We start from the raw sequence: 12,240 nt of genomic DNA, 5'->3' as shown, positions 1-12,240 counted from the left end.
CCTCGGCACAGGGATCCCTGGCACAGGGATCCTCGGCACAGGGATCCTCGGCGCGGGGACCCGCGGAGGGGGAGGGCGGCGGGGTCTCGGCCCCGACTGTTTCGAGAGGCTCTGGGAAGTGCCCCTTGTCCCTCGGGCATTTCAGTGCCAGCGCCCAGCTCCGAGGCGGGGTCAGCCTTCGGGCTCGCTCTGGACCTTCCCGGGAATGAGCCGGTGCTGTTGGGGAGGGCCGGACACCGACCCTCGCCCGGATCAAAGAGTACAAAATCTGCCTCTTCGGAGTGAAAATGACACTAAGCTGATCCATGTGACGAGTACTTTGCCTTGCTTGGTTCTGCGTTTCCCTCGGCGTCATTGTTTTAACACTATTCCTTAAAACTTCCAGTTAATTGGCCTGCATTTTTTTCCACTTCTACTGAAGTGACCGAAAGAAATGGTAAACATCCCTCCAGTACATTCCTTGGCCGAGTTTGCCTTCTAGGTGCCCCCTGAAAATCACCGCTGTGAGTTACAGAAAAAAGTGCAACATGTTCTTCATCTGTAACAGCTATTTTGAGTCAAAACTGTTCTTTTGCTCTGTGTGGGAAGTCACCAGTCCTACAGTCTGGTGGTTTGATTTTCTTCCCACTAGAAGATGAGTGTCTTTGGTTACAGAAGTGCTATGTGGAAGAATTCGATTATTTGTCTCTTGTTTATGTCACTTAAGTACATCTCAGGTATGTCTTGAATATTTGTAGCAAAAAATAGTTTCTGTGTTAGCAAGAAAAACCTCTCCGTTGTCAGGAATCTTTTCCTACTGCAGAGATTGCAGATGTCAGTGTGAGCCATGACTTTCTACTGCATTCTTTTAAAAGTGGTGATTTTGGTAAAGCTATGCTTGCTATGTCTGACATGCAAAAAATGCCAGTCAGCTCGGCAAAGTTACTTACTTTTGAAACTGAGTTTTGAAATTGATGTCAGCATAGTCAGGAGCTCCCTCTCAAATCCTGCTGTTTCATAAAGATTTGAATAGAATATTTCATTCTTTCATGATGCATTTGATACTTTGAGTTTCCAGCACTGTGATTTCCAGGTCACATGCAGTAGGAAGCTGTCTCAAGCCAGCAGGCTCAATCTTTACGGTGCAGTTTAGTGAGTCTGGTTACATCGCAGCAGGTCATAACTTCGCTTCTGGTCCTATTGCTGTATGTGCTGTTGGTATAGGGACACTTATAACAATGTTCAGAGCACAGGCCAGTTCTTGAACACTACGTATTCCCTTTTATGTTGGTCAGATGACATTCCCGCAGGGAAGGTTTGCCAGTTTGGCCCTGGCATAAAGAACAACTCCTGATAGTGCAGGTAAGGTCCAGGTAGGTAAAGTTGCACACATGGCAGGAAGGAGGAAAGAAGTCTCCAGTGTGACACAGTGAGACCAGGGCAGATGTGGGAAGGGAAGGCCACACGTCTCCTCCTCCAGCCTCAGGCTCTGCCCCCAGGATCGGTTTACCTTTTTTATTTTGGCATCTTAATTCCCTTCAAGTAAGTTTCCATAGGAATAAAACAAGCAAAATTCAGCTATATAGTAGTATCACAACAGCTGAAGGTTTTCATGTGGCAGTACCACTGTAATCCAGATTTAAGAAAACCAAGAAATATAATATTGACTGGATTTCATTGATTTTAGAGTATTTACTCTGTTTTAGTGTTTTCCATGTTACAAGAGATGCTTTTGATCTAGTTCCACACAACCATGAAGACTTACTAACAATTAATTATGATATTCCTCCCCAACTGACGACACTATTTATTCCCCAGCCATATGAGCAAAAACCATCTGAAGTTAAATCAAAATTAGATTAACGTTTTCAATTAAATAGTCTGTAGCAAATTGTCTCTTATGCAGTACACAGATGAGTTCTTAAACATGTACAGACATGAAAGTGGATTGACACATTCTTATTTTGGCCAAAAAATCTTATTTTGACAAAAAGCCATAAAATTTCCACAAATGTATTCTCAGCGATTACTGTCTTCTTGTTCAGCTCCAGTTTTAACGCTTTATGTGCTTTTACAGCTACTAACACAGCCAGAACCTGTGTGTGTGGGAAACATACACTTCTACAAGCTAGGGTGAATTTGAACTAATTTTATTCTTGAATAGGAGCCCACGTGAAAGCCTGGCTTCCTGTGGAGGCTGCATCCGTTCAGTTTAACTATACCCTGTGGGTGTGTATTTCTACATAAAAATAGATGGTAAAATGTTTTTCCACGCTCAAGCCCTCATTAGCTGTGGGAGAAGTTCATTTTCTGGGGCAGCGACACTGGTTGTCGGAACGATTTTATGCGAAGGTGTCTTCTACGGCCTCTCATTTTTTTTATCCCCTTTCTCCATCTCTCTCCGCAGAACGTCGGCAAAGCTCTGCAGAAGGGATGTCACTACTTGGTGGTCGGCTTGCAAGGATTAGCGGCGGCCTATTCCGCTCCCTTTGGGGTGGCAACACACGTGGCAAACTTCGTCCGCTAGAGCAGCTCCACGCACCCCACAGAGGGGCATGTGAGGCCATTGCTGCTTTCTCAGGATTAAATTTGAGACCTGCATCAGAGAAACCTCTTGGACCAACAATCCCAGCTCCACACCCCTGCGCCAACCCCTTTCCCAAGACTGAGTGCTCTTCTCTGCAAAAACTTCCAACCCTTTATAAAATCAGATCAGGTCAAGGAAATGCAAGAATGAGGGAAAATCTTTGATGATTGAGCAGAAGTTTGTTCTCGGGCATGAGTTTGTTTTCTAGAGCTTCGTGCTATGTGTACAAGGAAGCCAAGGAAGGATGGAAAAGCAAGTAGATGAAGGAGAGAGAAATGAAAGAAAATAGAGGATGAGAGAGCAGCTGGGGAGGTGGAGATGAGTTTGGGTAGGGAGAGGAATTGTCAAAGCAGCGGAGGAAACAGATAACAAAGGGTCAGGAAAAGATAGTATTTGGTTTTCTGAGGTATTTTTGTCATTTGGTGGGGTTTTTTTTCCCTGAGAAGGTTAAGATTATGAGTGTGCTTAAAAATATACTTGGATGTAAAAGGACTGTGGCCTGAGACAAAGATAGCTTTGTTGCGTCATGGTTCTTCATTTCAAACGCTGGACATAATGAGCCTTTAAATCTTAAGAATAATGTAAAAACCCGGAAAGAGAATGAGATGTGTATGTCTTCTTATTTTGGGGCATTAAAGGTTCACTGTGATCAACATTTTAAACTTTTCCTCTGCTACTATGAAATCTGCAGATTTTTTTTTACTGAGAACAAAATTTGTATCTGACATACCTTTTTCTGGAAGCTGGGGCATAAAAAAAAAATAGTTCTGTTGTGTTCACCAGGGAAAAAAGTGGATTGCCAGCTGCATCTGAAAAAAAATACATACAGCATTTGGTGTAAGGATGTGCAACTGTTGTGTATAAGAATGGGACCAAAGAACCTGCCAACTCCATCTTCATTTCTGTATCTGGGTTGTAGCCAGAGGATGTCAACATCAAATGGCTCAGCTCTGTAATGCGGGTGGAGCAGCTTCCATGTTGCACATCCAGGGATGTAAATCTTGTATTGATGACACAGGAACAAGGTGGTTTATGGGTCTTAAAAAGTCTGTGGATTTTATTAGTTTGTTTCTGTCAGTCTTTTGTGGTAGCAGTAAAAGACTTCCCTGGTAGCACTTTCTGTGTATTATATATCTTTCTAGTTTTGATAGTGTCTGTAATCAAGGAGTTGACTTCACTGGAAACTGCTTGCTTTGCCTTCTCTGAACGAAGGGGTTTGTATGTCTTAGCAAACCACACTGTATTTGTTTTAAATGTAGCAAATGAATCAAAGGTGGGGGTTTTTTTCTATCCTCTTTTCTGACTGGTCTGTAAATAAAAGTAATTAAATCCATGTCGTGTTTTTTACCTACACACACAAGTAAGTGCACAGAGGAGGAGCCTCTCAGCAGTGGCCCAGCCAGTGAGGGGAAGCTGCAGTGTAAACTTCCCCACGTTGTTTTGCCTCAGTGCCCTTCCAGAAGGACACGGCTGTAGCCCAGACTGCATGGACATGCTCAGGAGAGGCAAGATAGAGATGAAGCTGCTGAGGATCTCAGGTTGCATGAGTTAGGGTAGGAATAGCCACAATGGGATTTCACTCATAGATGTTATGCCTCTAGTTGTTTGTCTTGAACTTCTTTGTGGGGACAGACCCATTCCTCTGATTGGCCCCACCAGCAGGTCAGAGGGTTGTCAATACCAGCTGCCTCTTCTGCAGTAATAACAGGGCCATCCTACCACCCACATGCCACACCAGCCTGAAGAGTGTGGGATTAACTTCAGATTTTGTTACACTATCTTTTATAGTGCTTTTACAGCATGAATCATTAGACCTTTTTGTTTAAATTACTGAAGTCAAGCAGGAGGGATTTGTGTCTCCATTTTTCCATGTGAAGTGAGTGTCCATCTATTTCTCTGACTAGAAAGGCTGGTCACACATTGCAACATGCAGGGTCCAGCCCGTTCAGTGCAGGGACTTTCCACTAAGGTAAACATGAACTTTAGCTCCTGAACTTCCAGCACACTGACTTTTGCCTGCTGACGTATGGTCTCTGCTCACCTGGTGCAACTTTAATCTCACCTGGTGCTTGCTATCCATACAGGACCCTTTTGCCTGAGAAAAGCAAAGCCTGATGCATCTTGGTGGGTCAGCTTCAGCTGAGTGTTGTTTCTAAAACAGACCAAAAACAAAGAAAGAGGAGGGAGAAAGAAAAAGTAAGCAAGTAACCTGTGCTGTTGCTATAAAACAGCTGGTGATTCATTCTCCTTCCTCAAAATGAACTGATGGTTCTCACTGAGGCTACCAATTAGTGCTGCTTATCAGTTCTCTTTGAGCAGAGATTCACTCCTGAGCTGGTGGAGTGAATTCGTGAGGCCAAGTCTTGGCCTGAGGGTTTGCTACTCTCCTCAATAGCCCAGTTCACAGAGCAGCATCCAGAAAATTTGAATCTGAAGCGTGAGGTTTATTTTTCAGCGAGGTAGATGGCAGAGTTCCTGTCAGTCATGGCAGCATCCCTGCTGGGCCAGATCTGGCTTAGTGCTGATGCAAACAGGTGGGACAGCACAGATCCTACAGCACTGTTGCTAAATGTTGTCTCAGTGATATAGGAGATGAGGAAATATTCCCTGACTAACTCGGCACTGAGTGGCAGGTTAGCCCACTCAACCAACGAGAAATGGTAACCTCCATCTGAAACAGAGCTGTTGTGGTGGAAGTCTGCAGGTGACTCGGAGGAGGTTGGGCTCCCCAGGCAGCCCTGGGAGTGTGCCAAGCTGGGAGGGCAGTCCAGGGTTGGCTTGGCTTCTGCACAGGCATTTTGTACTCTTAACAAGGTTGTCCTTGGAGGAGCCACCCCAGCAGGCAGAGCTTTCAACCCAGAGGTTCACACAGTCTCTGTTATTAAAATAGTCTTGTCTGCAGCTTGTCCTGGTGCCTTTGAGGAACAAAACAGACACTCAACTTACTCAGAAAGGTGAGATGTGGTGGATACTATGATACAGTGCGTAGAGGGGGAAGATTGGATTTGACATTTGAGCTAGACGAAATATGTTCCTCCCTGAGGCATTTGCGTGGAGTTGCTTCACTTGACAGGTTTTTGTCACCAGTGGTGTGCTACTGTGCTATCTGGTTCCCTTCAGATTTCTACACACCTTTCACTATTCTTTATAACAAATGGCAGGATAAATAAGTTTGGGAAGGTAAATACATGCAAGAGTGGCAAGAAGTAGATAGTTAAGCTAGGAATGAACTCCATAACCAGACAACCTGGCAAATCACTTTTAATCTAAATCCCTGAGTATTCCTAATGACTGCTCAATGAGTCACAGAGCAGAATAAAGCATATTTTGGCTGTTTTTGCCAGAGTATTTGATTACTACTCTGACTTACTGTAGGCTCTGAGGAAATGGCAAAGGACTCATAGCTATTGTCCTTTGTCCTGCGACATTAGCAGCAAGGAAACACTCTAGCATAGCTTGCTTTTGAAGTGCAGTGACTGAGGAGAGCTGTACCATACCATGGCACAGCAGGTTCACTTCAGAGATGAATGACCTTTCTGACCTCTGGCTGTAAGACTGGGACAGGGGCAGGTTTTGTGCTGGGGTGCTGTAAAACCAGTTGTCTCTTTTTCTGTATCCTGAGTGCCTTGTTAATTGGACACTGGCCTCTTCTGAGACAAAACTGGTCCTAAAATGTGTATGAAGTTGCTGCAGTTAACTGCACAGTGTGCTTTGGAAATCCTTATTTCTTCAAGTAGCAGTAGAGAGTCTGAAGAGCTTGGAGAAGAATGGAGATAATTAAATTAAAAAGAAGTAAAGGAATAAAATCCTTGCCTTCCTTCTTCTTGTAGGAAACAGCATGAGGCTGCCAGGCTTTTTCTGGGGTGAAGTCTAGCCTGAGCTCAGAGAGGGTGGTGCATCTTCCTGAATCCTGCATTGCATATGAGGACAGGGGCAGGGCTTTTGACTTGTTCAGCTGGAGGAGGGAAGACTTATGAAAGCCTAGACAGCATCTTTTCAAGACCTAAGAAAGGGTTGCCAACAAGATGGGTCCAGGCTCTTTACTGCGGTCTGCAGCCAGGCAGCAAGAGGCCATGGTCATAAATTCAAACTGGGGGGCAAGGGGACACAATAAGCATTGAAAGGAGAGGTTTCTTCAGGAGGCTGGGAAGTGTCTGTCCATGGAGGGTCTAAAGGCATGATGTTCAAAGTGGAGGACAACCCAGTGTGAATACAGTGTTGACTCTACTGTGAGCAGAGGCTGGAGGAGAAACCTCCTGGGATCATTCCAGTCTGGATGAGGCTGTGAGTGGAATCCTGCCATGGTGAGCAGAAAGCTTATAAATTTACCTACTGTATGGAAATGTAAAAGACTGATATCCTCACCCTTGCTAGGAGCACTGACGCTAAGAATAAAGCTTTGCTTCTGGTAACAAGGAGCGACTGGCGAAGGTGGCAGCGCAGGCTGCCCGAGGAGCTGTTTGGCTCCCACCAAATTTTCCACTTCACTGCGCTACGCCGCCTGTGAGGCAATTGTCCTTTACTGCCATCTCCTGGGAGAGAAACAGATTTCCAGCTTTGTCTGCCTGCCTCGTTGTTCTGCCTCATCTCCTGCAGGGATTTCCTGCCTTCCCCTAGGCTGGCCTCCCGGTTTGTCCAGATCCATCCTCAGGATGTTGGGTCCCAGAAGTGTAACGTGTGTCTCTGCATACCAGTGTTTCCTAGCCAGTGGAATCCTGAGCCTCCTGTGTGCGAGTGTTTCAAATGTGTAGCCAAAGGAATATCGGTTTTGAGTGGGTTTTCTTGTTTGGTTGGTTGTTTTTTTTTCCTGTAACACCTCAAAATGCATTACACCTTGCCCTGAAGTTCTTACTGTGCCTTAAAAAAAAAAAAATCATTAAGGATGCTTCACTGGAGGTGAGGGGATGAGCCACTGTCACTTCTTGTTTCTGAATCTCATCTTCTGCTGGAAAGATAACAGCTGCCTATGACAGGATGTGTGATTTTGAACAGAGGGTAGCAGACTGGAGTGCCACACTCCCCCAGGAGTTGCCTTGGATTCCAGCTCCAGCAGGCCATGTATACTTTCCTCCTCATGCTTTCTGTTTCTGCTCCCATAAAAGAATCCTTACTCCTTCCTTTCCCTGGACACTAAACTAGCATCAAATTGTTTCTTCAGCTGTGCCTGAATTAGAGAGGAGACTTTCCTGTCCTTGGTGAATCCCATCCGTCCCTCTACACCACAGCTGCAGAAGAATGTTAGTCCTTGTGCTGCGGAACAAATGCCCTGCTCCCCAGTAAAGCCTCTCCTTTGGTCCTTGCCTGCTCTCCCAGATGACATGCAGCTCTACCCTGACTATTTGGACCCCTAAAGCTACCTGATGGATACTTTATTCACCTGGACAATAGCATTTACAGAACATGGGAGAACTTCAAATGTCATTAGCCTGTGCTAGTTAATACTGGGCCAAACATTTGCCCGGAACGTTCACTTCTGTATTGCCCTGGTGCATTCGGGCAGACTGAAGCTTGGCATTTGACTGGAAGAAAAAGATGAATGTTCAATTCATCTTCTTATTGGCTGGACAGTGACCAAAGTAGCCTATCAGCCTGTCTGGGTTTTAGGTATGTACAATTCTCTGTATAGGAAAAACCTCATAATAAAAAAAGATCCTTTTATCTCACTGCTCTGTCTCCATTAAATGGCATTTATCATTAATGATTCTATTTATAACTCTATCATTGTCAATTACTCGCCTGAGGTTTTTTCCATACATGAATTTCACTGAGCTCATTTCTAGTGCATGACTCACTGAACTCTGATTTCCTTCAAGATTTTAAGAGGAAATGGCAATGCTTTTATCCTCCTCTCCTCTTTGTGAAGGAATCTTTTGAATTTATTGTTTTTTATAACTTTGGAAAAAGGATATAATTTGTCTGTGTGTGGGTGTAATCTGACTTTTATCATATCTTGTTGAAATCATCCTATGATCGTATACATGGCATGTCATCCCCTCAGCCCTGCCTTTTGCTGAATTATCAGAGAGTCATTGAAAAAATAACTGCCATATCCATGGCACGGGCATTTAATTCCTTCACCGAGACAAGTCCAGCCTACATTTAGCTCCATCCTAACACTCTGTCACCTAATTGAGGCCAGCATTTTGCTTTTTTTGTCACTGTGGATTTTTCCATAATGTCCATCCAAACCTACACTTCAGTGCAGCACATAATGCCTTTCCAAAGTACAGCGCTGTGTGCATATTGAAAACCTAGAAGATCCCCAGTCACTTGTCTTTTTTTTTAATGGAAACAAGTAAAATTCTCCACCTCTTTCCTCCTCATTCCTCTTAGACATCTGATTGAGCCGCTGCTACAAGGGAGTCTAGGTTTGCCTGTGGAAGAATTATCTCGAATCACCCTTCAGGCAGATGTGTCATTACTTTTTCTGTAAAATTTATTCCACCTGAAAATTTGTTCTGTGCTTCTGAGTTAACACAATACCTTTTCAAGATAGGTCATCATTGCTCATTTTCATGACTGAGGGAGCCTCGCCTCGGTTTGCTGCAAGACTGACACTGTGAATCCTTCATCTGATCAGACACCTTTCAAGGAAACTAAGGCAAGAACTTGGTGCAGGGAATTTCAGCACAACTGTCCTGAAGTTTGATGAAGTTAGAAGGAATTGAAAACACAGTCATTTCCTTTTAAGTGCAGGAATACCATGCCTGCTCTGGCTACGACAAATACAATTCCATTGCACTAGATGCTGTATTTGTATTGCAACAAAACCAGTACCTACACTTTGTCAGAGTGGCTCAATTCACATTGCTTAACAGCAGAAGGAGCTGGTGGCTCCTAGGCAAGCACAGGAATGCCTGGGATGGAGGATTAAACAAACCTGTTGGTCAAGCTATTTACTGGAGGCTGTTGGAGAGGTGCCTGGTGCATGAGTGAAGAGGGCTTTTCTCAACACCTGCAGTCTGAGACCTGAAATGTTTAACCACAACCATGCTCTCTGGAGCTATTTCTGATTTTATTTTCCTTGTATCACAGCAAGAAACAAGAGATTACACAGACGTTGCTGCCTTCTGTTATTTCTTTAAGCTCCTCACCATATTCTCCAAGATTTAGGGCTGAATGCAACAGCAGCTATTTGGGGCTGGTCTGGACAAAATCTCCTCAGACTCCAGGTCAGTCAGTCTAGGAAATTAAAGTTTAAGGTCCTTCTTGGATTTAGAAATATTTTTTTTCTTTTAAGTAATATCCAATTGTTGGCAAAGGTGAGTTATTTCTGAATTTAGTTAACAAGTCCTTCAAACTAAAAGAATCTGGTTTTGTACACCACTGTGCTGCCTCATTACAGTCTTCAATATCCTCACAAGGGGAAGTGGAGGGGTAGGTACAGAGCTCTTCTTCACTCTTGTGACCAGTGACAGGACTTGAGGAAACAGTATGAAGCTGGGTCAGGGGAGCTTTAGGTTATGCAACAGGAAAAGATTTTTCATCCAAAGGGGGTTGGGCACTAGAACAGGCTCCCCAGGGAAGTGATCACAGCACCAAGCCTGACAGAGTTCAAGAAGCGTTTGGACAATGCTCCCAGGCATCAAGTGTGATTCTTGGGGTGTCCTGTGCAGGGCCAGGAGTTGGACTTGATGATCCTGACGGGTTACTTCCAACTCAGCATGTTCTATGATCCTATGGTAGTGTGTAACTACAGAGAAGCTGTAGCTTCTCACAGCTATGCAGGTCCCTACTCCTCCCTACTTTATGCTGGTAAAGTATGTATACACATCAGGTCTATTTTCTCTAGCACCCAGATAAAGCAAGTAAGTAGTAAATTATGACACCTAAAAGATACTACAAGGACGCAGTGTAGCTCTGCTTTAGCTCGTCCAGCTGAATTCCAAAAAAACTTTTATTACACGTGATTGCTACAATTTATCATACTTGGCAGAGGGATATACAGACTACAGGGTGAGGGGAATGCACAGAACTTTTTATCACATAGCTACACATTTTTCAAACTATTCAAACTCTTCAAGAACCAGATTGCAACATACTTGTTAACTGACCAATACGTAGTCCATAAATGTGCACCAGTTCTGTCTCATTTCAGACTGTCCTTTTAGGGATACAAGAGGGAGCAGGAGGGGAAGGCTGTACTGGCGAATGGAGGGGAAATCTGCAGTGTTTGACAGAACCCCACATCCTCTTGGGGGGCCCTGGAGAGCTTACAGGGACCTGTGATCTCGAGGCCAGGCAGTGCGACTGAGCAGGATAGAAAGGAAGCAACCCTCAGAAGATTCTCATGCCACAGATGCAAGACAGGTGACTTGTCTCATTAAAAAAAAAAAATAAAAAAAATTCTCTCAGTAAAGTAGCATAAGAAGGGGTTTCAAGTGACGTGGAAGGTAAGCAGGTGGCAGACTGTCTCTGCACATGCCCCCCCTGCCCAGTCCAACAGACAGCACAAGGCTCTGCTGATCAATAGTTAATCTCCAGAATAAACTGGGCTTGCTCCAGAAATAAATTCAAAATAAACACAAGTCTTGCTTATCCTTAATGTCATGGTCTACCTGAGACGGAGAAAGGTCTCAAAACCCATAACTGGCATTAGGGCATGATTTAAACTGCAAAGTAGTGAACAAGAGGGCAAAGGGATTGCCCTCCCTCCTCCCTTTTCCCAAAGCTAATGTTACTAGAGACCTTCACACCAAGATCAGTCAGTAGAATGCAAATAACAGGGAGCAACCACCCAAGATGGCTGGGAAATCACTCAAGTAACACTGAGCATCCTGATGAGGAACGTACATGCTACTCTCTTCTGTACCACAGATGGTCAGGTGGGCTGTTAGTGTCTCAGCACTGCTACCTGCCCAGTACCCCTCATCTGAAAGAAGCAAGCAAAGACATCTACAACAAAAGTAGATTGATTTCCCTTCTCCATGCTCAGGCAGATGTCTGATTCTTTGGCACTTTTTGTGTCATGCTTTCATGTCCACAGTCATATCCTGGTCCTTTTAATTGAGGACTCCTCTGTGAACTCCCTTCTTGCCCATAGGGAAGATCAGGGTTTTTGGGGGTCTTGCCAATAGATATAGATCTACTGTCACTCCCTTTGCTTCTGACATTCATCACTTTGTCTTCATCCACCAGCAGGTTGTCACAAATAACTTTTTGCTAGCTACAGTGATTCTATTTAGCAGGAATATTTTCTGATCCTGGCCTATGATCAAGCCCACTTCTTGAGAAAAGACGGCTGCGAGGAGCACTCCTGGCTTAGCTGCCCACACACCCCTGTTGTCAGAGAGGCCCATGACAGCCACATCTCTAAGATTCCTGTCCACCAAGATACTCTTGATGTAGTACGTAAATGCAGGATGGCTGAGCTGTCTGCATCTTTCAGAAATGCCCAGCACGAAGCTTCCCCACTTTCCGCCTGCTAGGGCTTTAGTCTCAGCACACTGATTTCAATTTGGGAGTTTGGTCTCCAGATCCTGGCAAGCCTGAATGAGGGAGCTGGGGTAAAACAGCAGCCAAGGCTCTTGCTTTGCCTATGAGGAGAGGCACGTGGTGACAGCAGCGTTCTCCACTCCAGCCTGTATTTTATGTTGTATTTGCCTTGTAGCTGGGTATCCCACAAAATCACTTCCCTGGGACCCTGCCAACAGGAGGAAAGCTATTGGAAAGGG

General features: G+C 44.6%; 1 protein-coding gene across 1 annotated transcript in view; it reads left to right on the top strand.

Annotated features, from left to right (window-relative positions):
• CUNH1orf115 (chromosome unknown C1orf115 homolog) overlaps window positions 1–3,899 on the top strand; it is a 4,413-nt gene extending 514 nt beyond the window's left edge. The window contains exon 2 of the mRNA XM_027641682.1: window positions 2,387–3,899. Coding sequence (XP_027497483.1) covers window positions 2,387–2,506 — 120 coding nt within the window. The 3' untranslated portion in view covers window positions 2,507–3,899. The remainder of the gene's footprint in view (window positions 1–2,386) is intronic.
• Window positions 3,900–12,240: the final 8,341 nt, after the last annotated feature.

This window comes from Corapipo altera, unplaced genomic scaffold (genome assembly GCF_003945725.1).
Source record: "Corapipo altera isolate COAL_440 unplaced genomic scaffold, ASM394572v1 48b, whole genome shotgun sequence".
Classification (NCBI taxonomy): domain Eukaryota; kingdom Metazoa; phylum Chordata; class Aves; order Passeriformes; family Pipridae; genus Corapipo; species Corapipo altera.
This window is presented reverse-complemented; position numbering and strand designations above follow the sequence as displayed.